Raw genomic sequence first — 25,821 nt, forward strand, 5'->3', positions numbered from 1 at the left:
GTGCCACCAGGGAAGCCCATATTACTTCCTTTTTGAAAAAATTTATTTATTTTTGGCTGCATGGGTCTTCATTGCTGCGCGTGGGCTTTCTCTAGTTGTGGCAAGTGGGGGCTACTCTTCGTTGCGGTGCGTGGGCTTCTCATTACAGTCGCTCCTCTTGTCGTGGAGCACAGGCTCTAGGCACGCGGGCTTCAGTACTTGTGGCACGTGGGCTCTATAGCGCAGGCTCCATAGTTGTGGCGCACAGGCTTAGCTGCTCCGCAGCATGTGGGATCTTCCCAGACCAGGGCTCGAACCCATGTCCCCGCGTTGGCAGGCGGATTCTTAAGCACTGCACCCCCAGGGAAGTCCCTATATTACTCCCTTAAAGAACATGGTTTACAGTAAAAATTTCAGGATTCTTCTTTTTTCTCCCAGAGAACAAAACCTCCTTACCACCCCTAAACAAAAGGCTTAGATGAAACCTGAATATATAAAATGGATAAAAATTTCTGTTCTGGATGGGTGTGTATTTGCATTAGCCCTGAAGGAAGAATCATGAAACAGTCTAAAAATCACTATATTTCAATAACCTACAAAATAACAAAAACATGTATTTTATCCAGATCAGTCTTATATTATGTACAAATGGCTTTTTATACTTAGTGAAAGGACTTACACAAGTTGAGGGACATTCTGATGTATAATAATGTCAATTTATGAATTGTGTTATATTTACAGGTAGTTGTAGGAGTCATAAGGAAGATATACTGGTGGCACCATGGTAACAGTGGTCCTAAAAACTCTAAGGATGCTCAAAGAATAAATAAAAATGGTTATACTTTATTGAGATTTTCTAATAAATGTTAGAATTTAATTTTATCTATGGTACCTATTAGCTTTGGGTAGATTTTTCTGTGTATATCTTAGTGTAACAAACTTTACTAGATGTACCCTTAAACTTATGGCTTCATAGAAAATTTTAAGAACTAAAACTTCTCAGTATTGTTACTAAGTAACTACCAAGAAAATGGCATACTATTGATAGTGCTAATGACAGTTAATACCTGTGTGAAACAAGAAACTGATGCACCCATGATTTAATCATACACCAAAGGATAATATAAAACATTTTACACTAACATTGGTCACTTAAATCTAGGTGTACAAAAAATTTATGTATTTGTACACTTAAGGTTTCTACAGTCGACTACTCATGAAGTACCCAAAGGCCTATGTTACATGAAAATGTACTTCTGTTGAGGCATGAGTTTGAATCTCTATCATTCAAAACAAGAAGCTATCTACATAGGAATACCCACTTAGCTAATGACCCCCTAAAACACAGTCCAAAGCTACAATGTTATCCTAATTGTGATACCATGAAATGCAGAATTCATTAATGTGGGTATTTATATCTGATAGTCTCCAGACACGTTCCTCTCAGAGCCAAAAGTCTGCTTTAGCAGACGTGACCACCAAAGAATTTCAATAGTGTGTACTCAGTGATTCACAATTCTCGTTTCCCTACATGATCTATTGCTGCTAAGGTGGGGGTGTAAAATTCTTTATTAATTTTATTTGGCTTTTAGTTTATATGGGCAAAGCATGAATTAGGATTATATAACAGCAGTGAAAATGAGATTCATCGTCTGTGAGGTAAAACTGTTCAAGAAAACCGAATATATTCAAATAAATAAAGAGGTTGAGGTATTACATTATTGTAGAACAGAAGACAACAGCATCAGGAAAAAAGTTATAGGCGACTTTATAATCTTAGACTACAGAAATAAAGCACTGCTAATCATAATCTGCAAGACCCAGAAGCCAAAGAGGAGAGAATGACAACTTTGACCACATAAAAATAAAACTCGTACATTAAGATATCACAAACAAAATTAAATGATAAACAAAGACTGAGTGGAAATATCTGGTAACAGACATTAGAGCAGCATCTTATCCCAGCTTAGGTTTATGGTTCATAAGCTGTCTAGCATCAAACTACCTTGAAAAAGACCACACCAAAGTTAATTTTCCTTCTGGGATTAGAAGAGAACATGATGTCAGATGTTATATTCTGCTTAAGTTTAAGGATCACATTGTACAAAAAACTACAGCTTTTTAGTTTTTATTTCTTGCAAAATATATGTAGTAGAATTTGAGTAAGCTCAAAGGCTCAAGAAGTTTACCATACGACCCAAAAGAGTTAATATCCACAATATATAAAACGTTATCAAAAATAAAGAAACAATGATCAACAATGATTATGAATAGAGAACTGAAAGATTCAAATGTCCAGTAAACATACACAAGGGTATCCTTCACCGGTAATCAGTGAAGTGTAAATCAGAACATACCAACTTCCACTATCAGGCACACAAAGATGAAGAAGCCCAACAATATGGAAAGGGTATGAAAAAATGGGCACTTTTATAAAATATGAGCAAAAATGCAAACTGGCATTCTTTTTGGAAGGCAAATTAAAAATTGGCAAGACTGACCAAAATTCAAAATATGTGTATCTTCTGACATAACACATTAAGTACTGAAAATCCCAGGCACACCAGGACTATCAGAGGACAAACATTTTGTACAAAAGGAACAGACAGCCTCTAAGATAAATGTGCCAGCATTTTAAAATCTGGTAAAGCATATGGGAATGTTTTCTAAATCCATTTGTGAAAATGAAAATCTAGGCCTCTTATTTCCATGTATATGATCAAACAAAGGTCTTAAGTTGCAGCAATTATATTTAGTTGTATCACTTCCTAAATCTTATGGTACAGTTCCTTACCTGTTCCAAATCCTGCACCAAGCCCGGCTCCCAGAGTTCCAGGTCCTGGTTTACTTCCAAAAATACTATTCCCACTGGTATTTGTGCCAAACCCTAGAAGGACAAAAGAATGAGTGGACTGTACATTAACACAACTCTCAATGTCCTGTACAAGGGAATTTCAAACAAAGCAGTCTGACCCTAAGTTTTGCATCCCTTCATTTTTTGATATTTAGAAATCCTAAATGGTAGGCTAATTTAATGTTTAAGTTTAAGTAAGTATAAACAGATCCCACAGTCTTCCTATTTACTTAATTATATTTTAGACTTGAAGTATCAATTCAATATAGGATAATACCCAATATTAAAGCAAAGTGATTGTGCTTGAGCTTGGGGAACATTCCCTTCGTAATACTCAAAGCCTCCATTCTATGTTTCACGTTTAATTAGTAGAAGAAAAATTAATCCCCCCAAACTTTCACTAAAAAATAAGACAGTCAACAAAGACACTTCACTGAACCTAAAGGTTCTTGCTAAGAGAAGATTACCTATAAAAATCTCTACAGCAGCTTTTGTTTTGAACAGATGGACCTTGTATGAATAGTAATGTGTGGCTGATCACACATGAGGAGCGTTAATGGAGTCAGACTCAAACAGCTCATAGGAGCATTCGAGGACTCAGCTAGCTGACGTTAAAAAGAGAAGATAATCTATGAATAACCTCTCTTGAATTGAATTGCTTCATTATCGGAGATGATGGAGAGTTGAACAAACCATCCTCTTTCACTATGACCCAACATTTAGAGAAAATCCTGTGATTCCCCTCTAAAATCCACAAGTCTCCCCACAAAGACACCTACACATCACATTACTGCTATTATTTCTCTTTTGTTCAGATGTGTGCACAGTTTCTGTACTCCTTTTGGAGCTAAATATCAACAAATGATAATGAACATATCATTAATCTCTTTTGATAAGAGGAAAAAAACCCCAATCACTGGCCAGCAAATCCTGTTTGTGGTACACCTGAAGTCTTTTAAAAAGGTATCATGGAGGTGAACAAGTTCAACATAACAGAATAAAGAAAGTGTCTTGGAATATATGTCAGTGTCACCAACTAAGATTATACTTTGTCAGGCCAATATTTGAATTTATATATGAATGAAAAATGTAAAGAACAAAAGTTAAAGAATTATACAGTTTGAAAACATATTTCTAATGTCATTTAAAAATCTAAGCAAGTAACCTGACTTACTTTCAATACATTTAATTCATGCATTAAGTCTTTTCTTCAATTTTTCTAACAGCTATGGCCACAAAAATGGAGTACTGCCCACTCAAGCACAATCAATTTTCTTTAAAGAAAAAAAACCAAAAAACCCAGAAAATGTACTTGGAGATGTTGTCTTTCTGAGTTAAAATTTAACCAAAAAGGATCTTCCAACCCCATAAACAGCAGAAAACAAGATACTAGTGAACTACCTCAAACCCACAGGAGGGAAGTAAGTCCCAACTTACACTGTTTATACCACACATTTCCACAGATTCTTACTGACAAAAGTTTATCAACTCTGTTATTTCAAAACAACTTTAAAGTAAAATTAAGAACAATTAATTAATTAACAGTCAATAATTTATGACAAAGGAGCCAAGAATATACAATGGAGAAAGGACAGTCTTCAATAAATGGTGTTGGAAAAACTGGACAACCACATGTAAAAGAATAAAACTGGACCATTATCGTACAACATAAACAAAATGGATTACAGACTTGAATATAAGATCTAAAATCATAAAACTCCTAGAAGGAAACATAGGGGTAAGCGAGAAAAAAAACTTTCTATCTATATATGATGACAGACGTTACTTAGACTTATTGTGGTAATCATCTCACAATTATACAAATATTGGACCATTACATTGTATTGGGTGGGCCAAAAAGTGCCTTCAGTTTTTAAAGTAAAAATAAAAGATACATTTTTCATTTTCACCAAGAACTTTACTGAACAACATATTCACCCTTTTGTTCCACTACCTTCTGACATTTTTCAGCCCACTTCAAAATTCTATCTTCCCAAAACTTTTTATCTTTTTGAGCAAATAACTGTTCCAGGTGCCTTTTACAGTCTTCCAGGGAATTGAAATTTTTTTCCATTAATAGAATTTTGTAAAGACCGAAATAAATGGAAATCTGAAGGTACAATGTCTGGTGAATATGGCGGATGAATCAGAACTTCCCAGCCAAGCTTTAACAGTTTTTCCTTGGTCATCAAAGAAACACGTGGTCTTGCGTTATCCTGATGGAAGATGATGCATTTTCTGTAGACTAATTCTGGACGCTTTTCATCAAGTGCCGCTTTCAGTTGGTCTAACTGGGAGCAGTGCTTATTGGAATTAATTGTTTGGTTTTCCGGAAGGAGCTCATAATAGAGGATTCCCTTCCAATCCCACCATATATACAACATCACCTTCTCTGGATGAAGACCGGCCTTTGGTGTGGTTGGTGGTGGTTCATTTCGCTTGCCCCACGATCTCTTCCGTTCCACATTGTTGTACAGTATCCACTTTTCATCGCCCATCACAATTTGTTTTAAAAACGCAATGTTTTCATTACATTTCAGTAGAGAATCGCATGTGGAAATACGGTCAAGAAGGTTTCTTTCGTTTAACTTATGTGGAACTCACACATCAAAGCAATGAACATAACCAAGCTGGTGCAAGTGATTTTCAAAGCTCGATTTTGGTATTTTGAGTATGTCGGCTGTCTCCCGCGTGGTTTAACGTTTATTGTTCTCAATTATTGTTCCAATTTGATTGCTATCAACTTCAACTGGTCTACCCAACCGTGGAGCATTGTCCAGTGAGAAATCTCCAGCATGAAACTTTACGAACCACTTTTGACACATTTTTCAGTCACAGCACCTTCTCCATATGCTGCACAAATCTTTTTGTGCGTTTCAGTTGCGTTTTTACCTTTCTTGAAATAATAAAGCATAATATGCCGAAAATGTTGTTCTCTTCCATCTTCAATATTAAAATGGCTACACAAAAATTCACCAATTTTGATAAGTCTTTTTTCAAATGCATGCTGTCACATACAATCTAACAAAATTGTTTCAAATGAAGTTAGACAACTAAGTGCTATTAGAGCCATCTTACGAAAAACGAACTTTTTGGCCCACCCAATACATCTGAAATATAATGTTACATGTCAATTATATCTCAATTAAAAGAAAACGCTTAAAATATCAGATGTCTATGTACACAAAGAGCTAAACTGTCCCCTTAACCATGTAGCATGAGGAACCAATAATTTATTACCAAGTACCATCTTATCAATACCCAAAAGATCTTCAACCTCTTTAAACTGTTGCTCACAAGTGCTGACATCCTGCTTGTAATTTCTCTCCTGAAACAATTCTATTCATTCACTTAACCTTAAACTAGTCCCTGTTAGGTTAATTACTAAGAAAATGAACTGATGACTCTAAAGAATGACTTAAGGATGTGGCAACATCAATTGTAGATGAACCTTTTCACTCTGTGGATTAATCACCATCATAATGAAACACAATCCCATACTGGGTAACGTGCAACCAACAATGATATGATACTACAAATCTTTGTGTAACCTTATTCCATTTCCAGATTTGTTATATGACTTATTACCAAAACAGAAGATCATCTCTGCCCACAACACCAAAGTTGATAGCTTCCCAAGACAACAGGAACATCAAAGAAAGTCTTAGATCTGGATCCCTCTGGGGTGGTAATGGAATGACAAATTCACCCAAGAGTAAAACAAAACTTGCCACCCTGCAACCCCTACTTGTATAGGGAATCTTTCCTCTCAGGGCCCCACTTATTCATTAATAAACTTTTAGTGAGCACCTAGTCTATGCCAGGTACTAGGTCAACATTAAGGATTTAAAAAAAAAAAGGACAATTCAAATTCAGCACATAAGTAGTGAGGCATATCAAATAAAGATGAGAGTTTTCATTTTCAAATCAATAGCCTACATAAGCACCTTGTCAGATAGAAAATATATTTAATTCTGAACGTGAAGTATGCTATCAAAAAACATGCATTTTCTTTTTTTTCCTTTTTTTTTTTTTTTTTGCGGTATGCAGGCCTCCCACTGTTGTGGCCCCTCCCATCGTGGAGCACAGGCTCTGGATGCACAGGCTCAGCGGCCACGGCTCACGGGCCCAGCCGCTCCGCGGCATGTGGGATCTTCCTGGACCGGGGCACAAACCTGTGTCCCCTGCATCGGCAGGCTGCTCTCAACCACTGCGCCACCAGGGAAGCCCAGAAGATAATTTTTAAGAGGAAAAAGGTCTACAAAGTCTCTCTGGGGAAGAGGGAGTGACAGTGATTTAAAAAAAAAAAGAAAAGGCTGAAAAACACTGATTTAACCCTTAAGTATCTTTCCCATCTTACTTCATAGATAAGAAACAAATACACAAAATTTGATATCCATGCTAACCAAGTCTACTGCCTCAAAACCATTCTTTCATCGAGCACAGCCAAAAAGAATTACAGGTAGAATGATAATCATTACTAGGAATGAATGAACCCAACAAAAGGGGTTATAAAACTCAAATCAAAACATTAATTTAGGAATTGGCACCTGACAAGGACCTATCTATCTCCTTCACATAGTTCATATTTCCATGAACACATATAACTTTCCAATGGATGCTTAATGTAGCCTCTTTCTCCAGTACACGATCATTAAAAAAACTCACTGAAGGGCTTCACTGGTGGCACAGCAGTTAAGAATCCGCCTGCCAATGCAGGGGACACGGGTTCGAGCCCTGGTCCAGGAAGATCCCACATGCCACGGAGCAACTAAGCCCGTGCGCCACAACTACTGAGCCTGTGCTCTAGAGCCCGTGAGCCTCAACTACTGAAGCCCGCACGCCTCGAGACCACGCTCCACAACATGAGAAGCCACCACAACGAGAAGCCCACGCACTGCAAGGAAGAGTAGCCCCCGCTTCCACAACTAGAGAAAGCCCGTGCGCAGCAACAAAGACCCAACTCAGCCAAAAATTAATTAAATAAATTTATTAAAAAAAAAACTCACTGAAAAACTGTAACTGCTGACTTACGGCAAATGGCCATATGTTTGTACTCATCACCCACTAGATATCCAGAACCTAATGTTGCATCTGGCACATGAAATCCTTAAAACAAATATTTCAACCACTATTCCCCTTGGTAATGAAATGAACTTTTCATATATGATTTACCTCAAAATACATTGAATTTGTTTGAAAACTTAATTAGGTAGTTATAAAAGACAGTTAAAATAATAGAAATAATGTTTCTATTAAATGAATTTAAAATTTTCCAGCATATCTCTGGAAAGTAGTATAAGGTTTGTTTTTCTGTTATTCAATCTTACATATATTTTCCAAATTTCTTCCAATGAACATGTATTCAAAAATACACACAGCTATAGGAAAACTAATGAACAGTCCCCCAAATCAGAGAGGCTTCAACTTCCAATGAGAATCATTAAATCTCAAAAAAACAACAAAACACAAAACAACAACAGAAAGTTAAAAAAAAGAATCATATAATCTCATCTGTTTACTACTTCCCTGCTTGAAACCTGGCCTAACAGAATGTGTTATCTCAAGCAAATGTGTTTCACTTATTGTTTCTCAATTATTGGTGAGGTAATCCAAAGAAAATGATTCCTTATTTTGAAAAAAATCTACCTCCATTAGAGAACCAACATTCTGCACAGTACTGCTACTGCATGTGCTGAATGCCCCATTTTATCCAAAGCAGGGAGTCAAGAGAATATAAATTAGTTAAGGCAATTTACATACATCTCTTCCAGGCATCTCAACCCAAGTGCTTGATTTTAAACCTTTCCCTCTGGAACCTCATATCAAGCCACAGCTTACCTGAGAATTTTAAAATATTCCCAATAATATGAATCAGGAGAATGTGTGGTATAGTCAGTATAACTTTAAGAGAGTCAAACCTGCTTTTTATATGTACCAAAATTGGAAGTGTTTGTATTGGTTCCTAAAGTCAGGGTTGGTTTGTTACCAAAGAGCCCGCCACTGGTTGTACCAAACGAAGGAGCACTGGTTGTGCTGGTTCCAAATGTAGTAAGCTTGTTATTGCCAAACAGGGTCTAAAAAGAACACAACACAGGAAAATATTAAGTAGTATAAAGATACACTCCAAACAGGAAACAGAGGTTACCTTAGGTACACTGGATTGGGTGTGTGGTAAGGGAGAGAAGATATCATAATTTTTATAAAAAAGGTATAAAGAAGGATGAATAACTATCAGAAAAACATACTAATCTGAGCAAGATTAACAAGACAGAATGCTCCTGGCTTGAGAAGTTAATGGTAACACTTCATCAAACATAATATTTCAGTGAGACAAAGAAAACAACAACAACAACAACAAGTCAATCAAATATTTTTTACCTGGTAACAGAAACGTTATCATGTATTTAACGTGCCAGTAGAAAGAGTTACAGTAAAAAGTTTAAACATGCTACAACATGGATGAAACTTCAAAACATTATGCTAAGTAAAACAAGTCACAAAAGATGTGACTCCATTTATATGAAATGTCCAGAATAGGTAAATCCATAGACAGCAGGCCTGAAGTGACTTGGGGGAAATGAGAAGTGACTATTAATGGGGATGACGTTTCTTTTTAGGGTGACAAATATGTTCTAAAATTGACTATGGTGATAGCTGCACAATCTGTGAATATGCTAAAAACAGCTGAATTTTAAACTTTAAAAGGGTGAATTGCATGGCAAATGGATTATATCCCAATAAAGTTGTTAAAAAATAACTTTCTGAAGCATTAGATAATTTTCTCAATTTCTCACCTCAAATAAGAAATAATAGATTTCAATCTCCATGAAAACAACCACATGATTTGGGAACTTTTCCTTTTTTTTTTTTAAACTGAAGTTCAAAGCTTGTTATAATGCGTACATAATACAGACATATAGTTTCTCTAAGTGGTATTTACTATTGTTTTTTAGGTCAAGTGTATTCCTATATAGTAATTTTTTACTTAAATGACTTAACAAGGAAAAAAATTCAGTTAAGCCTCCAGTGGCATGAAGACCTTCAGAATACCAACAATTTTAACAACTTGATCACCACCAAAAATACTTAATTAACAAATACGATACTAACTTATCACCCAAAATAGAAGTTAGAAATAGGAATTTAAAATTACCTGATTTGGGGCTTCCCTGGTGGCACAGTGGTTAAGAATCTGACTGCCAGTGCAGGGAACCTGGGTTTGAGCCCTGGGTCAGGAAGATCCTACATGCTGCGAAGCAACGAAGCCCGTGCGCCACAACTACTGAGCCTGCGCTCTAGAGCCCACGAGCCACAACTACTTAAGTCTGCGTGCCACAGCTACTGACGCCTGCATGCCTAGAGCCCGTGCTCCGCAACGAGAAGCCACCACAATGAGAAGCCTGTGCACCACAACGAAGAGTAGCCCCCTCTCCTCACAAATAGAGAAAGCCCGCGTGCAGTGGCGAAAGCCCAACACAGCCATAAATAAAATAAATAAATAAATAAATATTTATTTATTTAAAAAAGAAAAAAAAAACACCTGATTTTAAGAGCAAAAGCACCTCAACTTAAACTCAACAATTTAACCAACGGGAGTGAAATTTTACTAAAAGAAGTAAACTCCACATAAGTATTGAAACAAACAAGTTTTAAAAAGAACTTACTTTTTGAAAATAAACCTATTATAAGTTGCCTATTTTTAAGTTACCAAATAGCTTTCAGTTACTATCAGTATCAAATCATACACTATAACCCAAAAGAATACTTGAAGACAGACTTTTCTTTCTTCTTTTTTAAATTCAGCATTCTTTTTTCTTATTCTGTTGTTTTTTTTTTTTTTTGCAGTATGCGGGCCTCTCACTGTTGTGGCCTCTCCCGTTGCGGAGCACAGGCTCCGGACGCGCAGGCTCAGCAGCCATGGCTCACGGGCCCAGCCGCTCCGCCGCATGTGGGATCCTCCCGGACTGGGGCACGAACCCGCGTCCCCTGCATCTGCAGGCGGACTCTCAACCACTGCGCCACCAGGGAATCCCTATTTTTCTTTTTTTAAAATTTATTTATTTATTTTTTTGGCTGTGTTCCGTGGCTTGTAGGATCTTAGTTCCTTGATCAGGGCTTGAACCCAGGCCCATGGCAGTGAAAGCACTGAGTATTAACCACTGGACCACCAGGGAATTCCCAAAAGACAGATTTTTCTTAGAAATTCCTTTAACAGATTTATACACATCTTCAAGTTACAGTCAACTGCAAAAACCTACCGAACCAACAGCACCAAATCCAGTACTGGTCTGCCCAAAGAGACCTGTTCCCGTTCCAAATGCTGTCCCAGTGCTGGTGTTTGTAGCTGTCCCAAAAAGACCTCCCGGCTGTGAGGCTTGGGTTACTCCAAATAAACCCTGTAAAAGGTAGTCTAGATTACAAGAAAACCTACAATAGTCAGTTGTCTTTAAAAGTTTTAGATTATTAATAATAGTTGCCATTTTTTTAAGTTTATGTGACAGACATTATGCTAAATATATAGAACATTTCTTTTCTTCACAACAACCCTGAAACGCAGGGCCGTTTTCCAAAAGAAAATAAGGCTCAGAGCAGTTAAAAACTTGCCCAAGATGTCACAGCCCCTAAGTGGAAGGACCAGAAATTCGTATCTGTATCTAAGCCTGATGAGCAACACAGTCCTGGACAGCTATAAAAACCTTATACTAACTCTTGTGCTCTAAGAGATAACAGGGTTGCCACACTGAAAACAAAATGCCATGACAGGGTGCTTCATTTTCAGAGTTATGCCAAAAGAACGTATTAATACTGAGCTGGGGAATGGACTTTGAATCAAATAACTGAAAATAATCAGCTGAAAATAATAAAATTAATCTGAACAAAGGCAGTAGTGTAATGTTAAGTCTTCATTTGTTATGATAAACTACACAATTTCAAATAAGCAAAAATTTGTATCATCCAATGTTTAAAGATTTTTTAATGCATTAGTCAACAAAAGAAAAATATTTAATTAGTGGGCTATAGCTGAATTGAGAATTCAACGTAGTGTTTTAAACAGCTTTATTGAGATATAATTCACATACCATAAAGTTTACCTATTTAAAGTGGACTATTCAGTGGGTTTTTTCTATGTTCAGTGCTATGCAACCATCCCCACTCTAAATTCAGAAAATTTTGATCACTCTAAAAAGAAACCCTGGACCCATTAGCAGTCACTCCCCATTCCTAGGCAACCAACCACTAATCTACTTTCTGTTCCCATAGATTTGTCCATTCTGAACATTTCATATGAGTGGAATCATACAAAACGTGGTCTTTTGTGAATGGCTTCTTTCACTTAGCATGTTTAAAAGGTCTCTCCATGTTGTAGCATGTATCAGTACTTCATTCCATTTTAATGGCTGAATAATAGTCCACTGTATGGATATACCGCGTTCATTTATCCCTTCATCACTGATGGACATTTGGGTTGTTTCCACCTTTTAGTTATTATGATCAGTTGTATACAAGTTCTTGTGTTTTCATTTCTCTTGGGGGAAATACCAAGGTGTGCAACTGCTGGGTCATATGTTAACTCTACATTTAGCATTTTGAGGCATTGCCAAATTTTTCCAAAGTGGCTGCACTATTTTATATTCCAAACAGCAATGCATGAGGGTTCCAATTTCTCCAAATTCTTGAAAACATTCATTATCATTGTCTCTTTTTGTTTATAGCCTTCCTAGTGTGGATATGAAGTGATATCTCACTGTGGTTTTGAAGTGCAGTTTCCCTGATGCCTACTGACATTGAGTACCTTTTCATGTGCTTATTAGTCATTTATCTTCTTTGGAAAAATGTCTATTCAAGTATTCGGCCCATTTTTTAATGGTCTGTCTTATTATTCAATTATAAGAGTTCTTAATTGTTTGGACACAAGTCCTTTGTGAGATATATGACTTGAAAATATTTTCTCCAATTTGCAGGTATTCTTTTTGCTTTCTTGATGGTATCCCCTTTGACCCACCAAAGTTTTTAACTTTGAAGAAGCCCAATCTATTTTTCCCTTTTGCTGCTTTTGCTTTTGGTGTACTATCTAACAGATCATTGCCTAACTCCTTTTCTTCTATGAGTTTTATAGTTTTAGCTCTTACATTTGATCCATTTTAAGCTTTTATAGTTACCACAATTGTATAAAGAAAAGGTCCAACCTTGTGCTTTTGCACGTGGAAAACCATTATCCCAGCACTCTTTGTTGAAAGATTCTCTCCGTAGTGAACTGTTTTAGTACTCTTGTTGAAAATCAATTAACCATGAGGACTTGTTTCTGGACTCTCAATTCTAGTCCCCTGATTTTATATGTCTAGCCTTATGCCAGTATTACACTGTCTTCATCACTTTATCACTCCAGCTTTCTTTTCTTTCAAGACTGTTCTGGCTATTCTGAGCTCCCTTCTATTCCTTTTTGAGTGTTTTTATTATGAAAGGTTGTCAAATGTCTCTTCTCTACCTACTGAGGTGACAATATGGCTTTTGTACTTTATTCTACTTTATGGTTTATTACATTAATATGAAAATACGTTGAACCAACCTTCCTAGGATAAATCCCACTTGGTCACAGTGTATAATCCTTTTTATATGTTGTTGAACTCAATTTGCCAGTATTTTGAAGATTTTTGGGTCTACCTGTACTTTTTATTTTTTAATCAGGCAAAGTATCTCTAATTTTAAAACCAGGTATATCCCAAGGATTCTAATCAATAAATCATACCTCAAATTTACCTTTAATTTTATACTTCCCTAAAAGAGTCCCTAGAAATAAACTGCTCATGACTATAAGGACTTTCTCTTCTACTATCTGGACAGAAGTAGCAATTATCCAACATGGCTCTAAGTTTTAGTTCTCTCTTATTTATTTTAATGAACTAAACTTCTTTGCCTGATTCCACTTAAGGGAATGAGCTGAAAGAACCTTCTGAAACAGAGCCAGTAGTTTATAAATATTTTCTCCTATACTCTACAGAATGCCTGGAGTCAATGTCCTAAGGTATAGCTTCAGGACGGCCAATTCTAGCACACTAAGCAGCGATTAGTGATGAGAAAATATGCCCAGAAAGGATACGTGACTTGTTCAATAGCCCCTCATTAAATACGGAGTAGAGCCTGGACTAGAATCTATGTCTTAATTATTCAAAGATTTTTGCTCTCTTCCCTTTACTACACATACGTATCGTCAACCCTTAAGAACTGCAGTAGAGATAGAACTTGTTAATTTGACATGATTAGAAGCCTCATTACTTAGCTCTACAAATAAGACCTGTTTCCTTACCATGGTGTTGGTGCTTGGCTGTCCTAGTGTGTTGGTATTACCAAAGGAAAAGCCAGTGGTCTGGGTGGTTATGGCCTGGGCAAATGGTTTGCTGAAGAGGCTGGTAGCCTGCTGATTCTGTTGGCCAAAAAGACCACCTGGATTTGTTCCAAATCCAGTCGTACCTTTCAGGAAAAGAAAAGGAAAAATAAACGGTGGGGGGAAATGCCAAACCTCACATTATCTAGTTACTTCAATAGTCTATGTTATTGATTATATATCTAAATTACCCTACATTCATTCATTACTCAAACTGGATAACCACTTCATTTTCCACCTTTCTTCACGTAACTCCAGATTTGGTTCAGACTCGACTTTCTATAAAAATACTCTGACCCCAAGAACCCAGGCTGGGCTAAGTAATCTTCCTTTGTGACCCCACAGCTTTTCGTCTATTTTACAAGGTAACACACTACACTTAAAGTCTATGTGTGTATTTTTAACCTCGTTAGACTAAGTTTTTCTTCAGAACAGGGGCTTTCTCTTTATAGCAATATATCCAGCATAGGTGTGACACAATAACAATACTTAATAATGGCTAAACTAAATCACAGAATACCAAAACTGAAAAGAATGTAAATGCCATTTAAACGTGTATTCATTTGTGTATTTGTGTATGTAACTCTATAGAAGGCTACCCTCAAAAATGTAACTTTTGCTTGTTTCTACAGAAGCAAACTGGTGGCTAAGGGGGAAAAAAAGAAAAGACCTTTGGATATGTACGTTTTTGTATATCATGAACTTTAAATCATATGTGTATATTACTTTTGCAAAAGTAACACTTTTATAAAGTAATTTAGTAATCATCCTAGACTCCCCTCTTTCACATCCCACATAAATCAATCCATCAATAAATCCCATCGGTTCTACATTCAAACTGGCTCCAGAATCTGACACTTTTACCATACCATAGCACCATTCTCTGCAAGCCACATCATCTCTCATGTGGATAGGGCAACAGCTTTTCTAACTGATTTGTTTCCACCCTTGCTCCCATACAATCTACTCTTAATACAGCAGCCTTCAGAATGATCCTTTATTCATAATCACATGACTTATCTAAACCTTCTAATGGCTTCCTGACTCAAATAAAAATTCAGATCTTGACACTGGCCCACAAAGGCCTATAAAATATATTCCCCTAGGGCTTCCCTGGTGGCGCAGTTGTTGAGAGTCCGCCTGCTGATGCAGGAGACATGGGTTCGTGCCCTGGTCCGAGAGGATCCCACATGCTGTGGAGCGGCTGGGCCCGTGAGCCGTGGCTGCTGAGCCTGCACGTCCAGAGCCTGTGCTCCGCAACGGGAGAGGCCACAACAGTGAGAGGCCCGCGTACCGCAAAATAAAAAAAAAAAAAAAAAAAAAAAAAATATATATATACACACACACACACACACACACACACACACACACACACACACACACACACACACACACACACATACATATATTCCCCTATATCCTCCAGTACTTCCCCTTGTCCTCTCCCCTTTGGCAAAAACTCAGGATTTCTAGATTTCTAGTTTCCTCCAGCTGGAATATTCTTCCCCCAGAAATCTGTATAGCTTTATGCTTCACCTTCTTCAGATAGGTCACTGATCAAACACCACCTATCAGTGAAGCCCTTCTTAATCATCTGCACTTAATACTATATTTCTCCCCACCCCCCACAAACATACCAGGCATTTCCTATTCCTCTAGCACCCCTGAATCATTTTTCTCCATAGCACTTAAGCACAAAAATGACAATTATGTTTTACTTTTAGCTATCTGTCCCTCCTCAATATGGCCCAACATGACGTCAAGTGCTTACTAGTTCCAAAGCCTGTTTTGTTCTGACCATAGGCAAAGCCTGAATTTGTAGTGGAAGAACTGAAGAGTCCTGTTGCACTGGAGGTGGCTGGAGAAGACCCAAACAAGCCAGTCGTGGTACCTGCTCCCACCTGGTTCTGCGGGCCTTTCCGGTTGGCCTGATAATCCTCTAAACGAAGCTCCTAGAGTAAGTGAAAACATATTCCAAATTAATATGCAGCCAAAAAAATTATTTAGGAGGCTAAATAATACTTGCATTTAGTATTCAATTTCTATGTTCACATAGGAACCATGATTAAAAAAACAGAAAACTATGGAATGGTTAACTTACTATCATTACAGAAAAACACTTTCAACAGTGTATAATGGACATTAAAATCCATACCATAATTACCATAAAACTACAGGCCAAAGGACCAGCCAACCACATCTTAATTTCAATTTTCTTCTATAGACAATAATACTTTCATTTAGACAATAATATCTACTCCCACCCCAAATGTAAAGATTAGCTGATTAAAAGATGGATGATTCTGAGGAATTCAGAAAACTCAGGAAAAGAAGAGATAAAGTTTAACAGTTTTGTCTCACAAGTAAGGGTGTTTCTGTATACTCCAAAGAAGCAAGCACAGTCTGGGATGTAAAAGAAGCAACAGCAACAACCAGAGATGACAGTCAAAATGTACAACGAACTATCACACAACAATGATAATGAACAACCTATAACTTCGCACAACAACATGGATAAACATCACAATGCTGAAAGACAGATTTAAGAGTACGTAATATAAGATCCCATCTACGTAAAATTCAAAAATGGGCAAAACATGGGCAGTCAGGATAGTGGTTACCTTTGGAAGGGGAGGATTGTGACTCTGGGGGCAGGGCCCAAAGGGGACATCAGGGATGCTGATAATGATTTACTTATTGTGTTGCACACTTATGACTTTGCATGAGTTTACTAAAAACACATGCATGTGCACACACTGCCCAGTGTAGTATGAGCAACAGCCAATCAGAATAGACTATTAGTAAAACTATACCCGTACATACAAGCTGAATATCATCCTTGCCTAAAACAACAAATATCTATAAATAATGTATTAATGAAAAAAAATTGGTTAATCTTAATTTTTTACATAAATCCTAAAAAATAATCAAAAACATTTTAAAAAGCTGCTTCCCAATAGAATCAAAAGGTTAGGGTGATACTCTGTAATGCATTTTACTGACCTCTAGGGACTTGCTTTCATATTCTTTCATAGCAGTAATACACTGGTGCTTGGTACTGATGTTAGTGCTAACTCCAGCTTTAACCATAGTATCTGTACCAGTTGGAGGCTGCAAAGGAAGATAAAGGCAAATCTGAAAGTCTAAAGAAAACGTTTAAGTTCAAGCTTTATAACCCTACTCTCCCAGACACAATTCTTCAACGACTGAACTCTATAACCAGTCCCCTAGGTTCTTTACTTAACGGGACAGTTTTAAGAGTGCTTGATTAAATACACTGCATTCTTGATCTCTCCCTGTATCAAGGTTATCTGCATAAGTCAATCTCAGAAACAGTTATCAAAAACCCAGGGATTAATCCCATAACGAAGCCATTCAATTATCTACTAAAATACACTTAATAATATATGCATAAGGGAAGCTTTATCCAATTTACCTAATATATACATTTAAACCTCTATTTCTGAGTTCTAATTCCTACTCTGCTCTGAAGTGTCTGCTTTGTGACTATTGTTGCATTTATGAAATATGGAAGCCTGGTTTTTCCCCCATAAGCTTATGAGGCAAAAGGCACTAGGTAACTAAAGATTCCTACTTAGGGTCTTCCCTGGTGGCGCAGTGGTTGAGAGTCCACTTGCCGATGCAGGGGACACAGGTTCGTGCCCCGGTCCGGGAAGATCCCACATGCCGCGGAGCAGCTGGGCCCGTGAGCCATGGCTGCTGAGCCTGCGCGTCCGGAGCCTGTGCTCCGTAACGGGAGAGGCCACAACAGTGAGAGGCCCGCATATCACAAAAAAAAAAAAAAAAAAGATTCCTACTTGTATTGTTAGTTTTCTCAATTACTGTACTTTCTAAGAGACAACACACAGTATTTTTCTCTATCATTTACATTTAACTTTATTTTAAATTCAGGATTCTAAATTCAGTATTATGAATTCAACACCCTGCCTAAGAAATTCTTCATTTTCTGGAAGAATTTTAACAAGTTTTGCCAATCCCTATATTTGCCAGAGATTTCCATTAGACTAACTGCACTGCCAGCCTATCCTAAGTATCTCCAAAACAATCACATCAAGTAGTATCTTACATCAAGTGGTATTCCATGTATTTTCATAAACAGAATCTTTCATTCTAACCCTCTATCCAACTTCTCTCAAAAAAGCTGAAGAAAACACAAAACTCATTTGCTTCATTTTGTCATTTCACCACAAAAGTTTTATTTCTAATTGGCACACAGAAACTGATGAGTTATTCCATACAGCTCCTTAAGGAGGCCCTATTTTCAATGATTTTTACAGTTTGCCCCATCATTCCTTCTTTACTTCTGTAAAGAATGGTTGACGATTCAGAGGCCAATTATGAACACAGTAAATACAAGCTCAACCTGATATTTCCTTTTTTCTGGCTGCACCACAAGGCTTGTGGAATCTCAGTTCCCTAACCAGGGATTGAACCCGGGCCACGACAGTGAAAGCCTGGAATCCTAACCACTAAGCCATCAGGGAACTGTAATCAACTACTACTGTAATCAACCTTGTGAATACAAATTTAATTGGTTTGAGCATAATTCAAATATAAATTATAATCTAGATTTATGTTTCATGACTCTTCCTGTCTACTATACAACTATTCCCAGATATTGTTCTTAACACATATTTCAGGAAGAGTGAGACTAAGCTATGCATAACTGGAAAGAGAAGAAATGTTATGATTCCTCCTACAAAAAAACATACAGGAGACAAAAATATTACACAAAGATCGAAAGACAATACTTACGTTAAACTTAATAGTAGTCCCAGTAGGAGCAGCTGTAAAACTACTTGGCCCAAAGAGGGAGCCAGATGTGCTACCAAAAGGATTAGAGGTGGTATTTGTAGTTCCAAAAAGTCCCCCGCTGCTGGTACTTGTTCCAAAATCTATAAATTAGAAAGAAAAATGGGATGGTAACAGTAAAGAATTTAAGAATCTGTAAGCTATCTTGGAATTGGCCTGTGGCATTAGAGCAGCATTACTTCCAAATCCTCAGGTTTTCTATCTTTCCAATCTCCCTAGCAAGTACCTTCAAACAGATATTTCATACAGACACACACAGTTCTAGGCTCACAACTTTGACGTGAAACAAAATCTGAATCTTTAGTCAGCTAAGTGTCTGTAAAGTCCTTGGGCATACTTAAACAACAAGTTAGAAGAAATAGTATTGTTTCATTAAATATTTTATCTTATTTCTCTTGGTAAGACCAGATGCTCAATGAACTTGTCTTTCTGACAATGCCTTACCACAACAGACCTGAACAAGAATCACAGTATATTTTATTTACATATATTATTACAAACACCCACATATAACCAAAACGTTTAAAACAAACAAATGGTCCCATTAGGGTAACCACACATAGGTTAATATAAAATTTCACCGAGAAAAATAATTTAGAAAAATTAGTAGGCATGTTGGTCATTTATAGAAATAAATCTACTTTCCCAAATAGCTGAGTTTAAAAAAAAACACATAACAGAGAATTTAACTGTAATCTAAGGAATGTATTCTTCAAAATATAAGATACTACTTCTAAAGAAATTACACATATGGTACCAGAAATAGCAGTAAGCAATACAAAGTTATTTGCCAATATTTAATATTAAGTGACATCCTCATACCAAGTTAAGAGGAATGTGATTTCTCACTGGCAATCATACTATTTCTTTTCTAAAAACATGTCCTAATATATAAAGTAAATAGGCATATGTCTTTTGAATTAGTATTTTAGATTGCATTTTATATTGTCATGGTTAAATATTTCAACATCCCCTCAAACAACTTTCCCTTTGTAAAATACTGATAGCTGGCTAACTTACTTATTCTACCATACCAGTGCTGGGAATGGCATCAACTCACAGGGCACACCTGTGCAACTAGCAGTGTTTCTGCCTCAAAGAACTGTGTCGTGAAGTATCCCTGGGCCACATTTAGACTTAAAGAGAAAGAAGCCATCAATTAAAAACACCTGCCATGGCTAAGGAATGGAGGAGTAACCATGTCACATCCAGTACTTACCATTCCTGCTTCAGTCTCTTCAAACCAAAAGCGAAACAAAGGCAGGAAGGTGCCCCTGCAGTATACTACAGTTAACTACACATATTTCTCCTTGAAATTCTCCCTTCTTGACACCTATGACAGTACTCTGACCTGGCTTTTCATCTTATTCTCTGGTCATTCTATATCAGGTACCTCTTCCTCTGCATATTCCTTAAATACCAGTGCCCCTCAGACTTCCATTCTTGAAGAGATGTACCCCTTCCCTTCCAGCCTATTAAACTTTTCAATACCATTTTGAGTTTTCCTCTCCCCATGTTTTTGCTATGTGGTGAGAAAAGGAGGTGGGTGAACACAGGGAAAAGGAGAAGAGAGAACACATTCAATAAGCAAATCAAATTGTTAGATGCAGAAATCCAATGATTTACTACTTACTCCCAAAGCCTGTTGGTTTATTTTGTGCAAAGGCATTGTTCTGGGATGAGAAGAGACTGGTCCCTGTGCTTGCAGTTCCAAACAAGCTGTTTGATGTTCCTGTTGATGTGCCAAACCCAAAGCCACTGCTTGTGGAGGTAGCTGGCTGGCTAAATGAATTGGTACCAAATAAGCCTCCTGAAGAGATAGAGAGGGGAAAAAAAGGGTTAAACAGACTGGAGTCACTAAGTGAAGCCCTATACCAGCTATGAATAAACCAACTGTATTCCAAATAAAGCCCCTACCTGGTTTGGTCTGTGAATTTCCAAACAGGCCTCCGGTATTGTTGCTAGAACCAAATGCAGATGTTCCAAATGCCCCTCCACTAGTAGTGCCAAAACCAGTATCTGATAAAGCAAAATCCAGGGTCAGAATAAAATCTAAACCAGGTGGCCCAATGAAAGAGGATTTTAATATTTCTTAACATTCTGCATTTGAACAGGACCACTGGTCTAATCCAAAAACTATTTTTTCAAAATTCCATCAGACTACTTATAACAGAGCTGATATTAAGCCACACTTTATTCATTGTCCTGGGTAAAGTAAGGAAACAAAGTTAAAAAGCTTATAACTTTTCAATAAGTTAAAGATGTTGATAGGTTTAAAAAAAAAAGTGCCAAGCTACTATGAACTACAGACAAAAATAATCAAAATTTGGGTTTCCTGGTGGCACAGTGGTTAAGAATCCACCTGCCAATGCAGGGGACACGGGTTCGAGCCCAGTCCAGGAAGATCCCACATGCCGCCGAGCAACTAAACCCGTGCGCCACAACTACTGAGCCTGCACTCTAGGGCCCGCGAGTCACAACTACAGAAGCCCATGTGCCTAGAGCCCGTGATCCGCAACAAGAGAAGCCACCGCAATGAGCAGCCTGCGCACCGCAACAAAGAGTAGCCCCTGCTCACCGCAACTAGAGAAAGCCCACGCACAGCAACGAAGACCCAACGCAGCCAAAAAACAAAACAAAAAAAAAAACAAAAGAAACAAAAAACTGTTAAAATTTTCTCCAGACACCGTACACTCTACAGTCTCTGGGATGAATGGTCCTTAATTAGAGGAGCACATCAGAATGACCTGGGAAGTTTTCAAAATACACATGTTCAACTTCCAATCCCAGAGATTCTAATTCCATAGTTCTATGATGGGATATATATATTTCGGGAACAAACCTCCAAGAGTGACTCTGAGATAAACAACAAGATCCTACTGTATAGCACAGGGAACTATTAATGTAGTCAATATCTTATAAATGAACTATAATGGGAAAGAATCTGAAAAAATATGTGTGTATAACTGAATCATGCTGCTATACACCAGAAACTAACACAACATTGTAAATCAAGCATATTTCAATAAAAAAAAAATTTTTTTTTAAAGTGACTCTGGGGGCTTCCCTGGTGGCGCAATGGTTGAGAATCCACCTGCCAATTCAGGAGACACGGGTTCGATCCCCGGTCTGGGAAGATCCCACATGTCGCAGGGCAACTAAGCCCGTGCGCCACAACTACGGAGGCTGCGCTCTAGAGCCCATGAGCCACAACCACTGAGCCTGTGTGCCGCAACTACTGAAGCCCACGTGCCTAGAGCCCGTGCTCCGTAACAAGAGAAGCCACCGCACTGAGAAGCCCATACACGGCAATGAAGAGTAGCCCCTGCTCACCGCTACTAGAGAAAGCCCACATGCAGCTACAAAGACCCAACTCAGCCAAAAATAAATAAATTAATTTAAAAAAAAAAAGTGACTCTGGACTTCCCTGGTGGTCCAGTGGTTAAGAATCCACCTGGTGGGCACTCTTGGTTAAAAATCAAGGACCTATATATATAAAATAGTTTAAGAAAAGGTCAGGGGTCACTTGTAAAAATTTTCTCTAATATTTTTGTTAGGAATGATTGAGGTTTGGTAGTTATGCTTTTTAAAAATCTTCATGAATTAAAGTTCCTGGGATTTCCATTAAAAAACTGTTCAGATGCTCCACTTAAAAAGAGAGGGATAGGGCTTCCTTGGTGGCGCAGTGGTTGAGACTCTGCCTGCCGATGCAGGGGACACGGGTTTGTGCCCCAGTCCGGGAAGATCCCACATGCCGAAGAGCGGCTAGGCCTGTGAGCTATGGCCGCTGAGCCTGCACGTCCAGAGCCTGTGCTCCACAACGGGAGAGGCCACAACAGTGAGAGGCCCGCGTGTACCGTTAAAAAAAAAAAAAAGAGAGAGAGGGATAAAAACAAGATCGGGAAAATGCTGATAGCTGAAACTGGGAAATAAGTACACGAGAGTTAGTTATACCATTCCTTCTGTTTTTGTGTTTAAGTATAAATTTTTAACAAAAAGTTTAAAAGTGAGTAAGGGTTGCTATAGACAACTAGTGCCATGTGGAATGGAAGGGGAAATGGATCTCAAGAGGACTGGTGGGAATTAGGGACTCTTACATTTTAACCGTTGTTTCTTATTCACAGAGCAAATCTCAGAGCTGTTATTCAGTAACTGCATTTTATTTTATTTTATTTTTTTGGCCACGCAGCATGAGGGATCTTAGTTCCCCGACCAGGGATCCAACCCAGGCCCCTTGCAGTGGAAGCAGGGCATCTTAACCACTGGACTGCCAGGATGTCCCTCAATAATTGCATTTCATTTTTTTAAAGATTTATTTATTTATTTTTGGCTGTGTTGGGTCTTAGTTGCGGCACACGGGATCATTGCTGCAGCTCGTGGGCTCTTCATTGCAGCAAACGGGCTTCTCTCTAGTTGTGGCGTGCAGGTTCCAGAGCATGTGGGCTCTGCAGCTTGTGGCACACAGCCTCTCTAGTTGAGGCGTGCAAGCTCTGGCACGCGGGCTTAGCTGCCCCGCGGCATGTGGGATCTTTGTTCCCTAACCAGGGATCGAACCCGCGTCCCCTGCATTGTAAGGCGGATTCTTTACCACTGGGCCACCAGGGAAGTCCCAATAATTGCATTTTAGACTCCAATATTTAAAAAAGGATTTCCTGGTCTGAAAATTAGTAACAAATTATAAATTTCTGCCAAAAGAGCCAATTAATAACAATACTTTAAATACCTTCTACTGATGATCAGAAAACCATGAAAACTCAGAACTTATTTCTCTTTTTTTTAGAAAATTTTAACAAGATCATATCCTGGTCATTTTTCAAAGTTATTATAAAGACCAAAGCATAAATTAATTCCTATCTAAAACTACTGGAGTGGATTTATTCTTAATAATAGCTGAAGATTTTTCTCCCTCATTTGTTATTTTTTAAAACTTACTCTGCCCAAATGTTGAAGCTGTGCCAAAGCCACCGGTGCCACCCCCAAAGGGTGTTCCAAATGACTTATTAAACATCTTCGAAATCTTCAGAAAGCTGGAAAGAAGAAAAAAATTATCACTTTTTAAAGACCACAGAATGCAATGGAATTTTTTTCAGAAAAATATATCATTCTACAAATTTAGTTAGGTCTGTTCAAACTATAGCATAACGTTCACTCTCATTCAATATCCTAAAACTCTATATGATAAAACAGACTTTGTAAAGTTGAGCTGAAATGAATTAGTACCATAATGTGAAGTTAAACTTCATATCCCACCAATAACCATCCCTTTAAAACAATGTTTTTCGACCTTTTTGAAAAACCTAAGCCCCCCTTTAATAAAGATTTCAGGTCTACTATACCAGATTTTGGTATGTCCCACGTAGTAAGTTATGCAGAATACCCATTAAAAATTACAAGGATATTCTCTTATCCCAACCACCTGAGAAGCTAAAATTTTTGTCAGGCTTTAGTTTCAACAGTTTGCATTGTAAAGTTTCCCCCCCATTTGCTTGTATATAAAATGATGTAATATTGTTCTTCAAACTATACACACACCTCCTCCTCCCATCTCTAAATCCCAGAGATTCTGGTGCCCTGACATTCTTTTTGAGATTACTTCTTAACACTACTCTCTATGGTCCCCTGCTTATCTATCTTCTACTTCTTCTGGGAATATTACAGAAAACCTTTGGTCAAAACCCCCACTGCATATGAATGAGTCCCCTCCAGTATCCAAACTATACACCCAGGCACACTTAATGAATTGGACCAAAGTTCCAACAAGTACAAAAATGAAGTTTGACTTCCCCCACCTAGATCTGAATGAAAACAAGGTAAAGGTATAGTTTACTAAAGAAGTAAACACTTTCCCCCTCTATAAATTTTCCTTAAACTTAGGACATCTGCTACCACTTACCTGCCAGCAGACAAGAAAATAATGAGTAAACTACTTTAAATATGAAAACTCAGAAAATAGTCAATCATGTTTGTTTGGATTTTATAACAGGTATGATGGCTTTTTTATTATTTACACATAATGAAGTAGTTTTTTTCTTCTAGTAAAATCATATGCCTCATTCATATAATAGAATTAAACGTATCAATAACATGTTGAGGTGTGCCCCACCCACAATATTCCAGTGTCCCATTAGCACTTTGGTATTCTAACATCCAAAACATTTTGTGCAACACTGGAAAAAAGGTGAAATAAGAAATGCTTTTTATAGAAAGCAATATTCTGCCCCCTGTGTTCCCCTAGAAAAAAAATTCCAGCACTTAGTTCTTTATCCTAACATCCAGGAATTTAATAACTCCTTCAATTAAACAAAGCTCACTGAAACCAGTGGTTCAAGAAGGCCACATCAGAATTAGATGGCAAGCTTTTCAAAGTACAAGCCTCTAGGCCCCATTCCAGAAGTCAGAAACCAAAATGTCCAGGATTGGGATGTAGACATTTGCATTTTGAAAGGCTCCTCAAGTGACTCTAATCCATTCCCTTGGAACTGGAGGCTATATTTCAGGTAATCATCATTTCTCTTTCAGTAATGAGATCTGCTTGAAGTTTCCTGCCTTCCCAATTTATCAGGTGTCACAAAGTGACAGACTGGACCTTTACCATATTAACTGGTGACTCTCCCTTCCAGGGGAAATATTCTTGGAAGTACTATTGTTTTGCTTTTCAACAGTTGATTCAGAATTGACAGTTATGCTAGGGGTCAGATGTCTGGACCAACTCATTTTGATTGTACTCTCTCTCACACTGCAGTCTTGGGTCACAGCCCCAACTAAATCC

General features: G+C 37.8%; 1 protein-coding gene across 8 annotated transcripts in view; it reads right to left on the reverse strand.

Moving 5' to 3' along the window:
* The window catches only part of NUP98 (nucleoporin 98 and 96 precursor), a gene marked incomplete at its 3' end in the record, with an annotated part of 101,625 nt that overhangs the window by 63,931 nt on the left and 11,873 nt on the right, over nt 1-25,821 (reverse strand). For 3 of the 8 annotated variants that reach the window (XM_082660028.1, XM_082660032.1, XM_082660034.1), the window contains exons 2-11: nt 23,985-24,079; nt 20,970-21,071; nt 20,686-20,862; nt 18,996-19,135; nt 17,223-17,330; nt 15,991-16,171; nt 14,142-14,305; nt 11,095-11,232; nt 8,823-8,910; nt 2,774-2,866 (exon numbers count right to left, since the gene is read on the reverse strand). In XM_082660028.1, coding sequence (XP_082516154.1) covers nt 2,774-2,866; nt 8,823-8,910; nt 11,095-11,232; nt 14,142-14,305; nt 15,991-16,171; nt 17,223-17,330; nt 18,996-19,135; nt 20,686-20,862; nt 20,970-21,071; nt 23,985-24,060 — 1,267 coding nt within the window. In that variant the 5' untranslated portion in view covers nt 24,061-24,079. Of the gene's footprint in view, nt 1-2,773; nt 2,867-8,771; nt 8,911-11,094; nt 11,233-14,141; nt 14,306-15,990; nt 16,172-17,222; nt 17,331-18,995; nt 19,136-20,685; nt 20,863-20,969; nt 21,072-23,984; nt 24,080-25,821 lie in introns of all 8 variants that reach the window. The other 5 variants (XM_082660027.1, XM_082660031.1, XM_082660033.1 and 2 more) reach the window with 3 other exon arrangements.

The sequence above is a fragment of the Grampus griseus genome (assembly GCF_964374135.1).
Source record: "Grampus griseus genome assembly, chromosome: 8".
NCBI classification, from domain to species: Eukaryota; Metazoa; Chordata; class Mammalia; order Artiodactyla; family Delphinidae; genus Grampus; species Grampus griseus.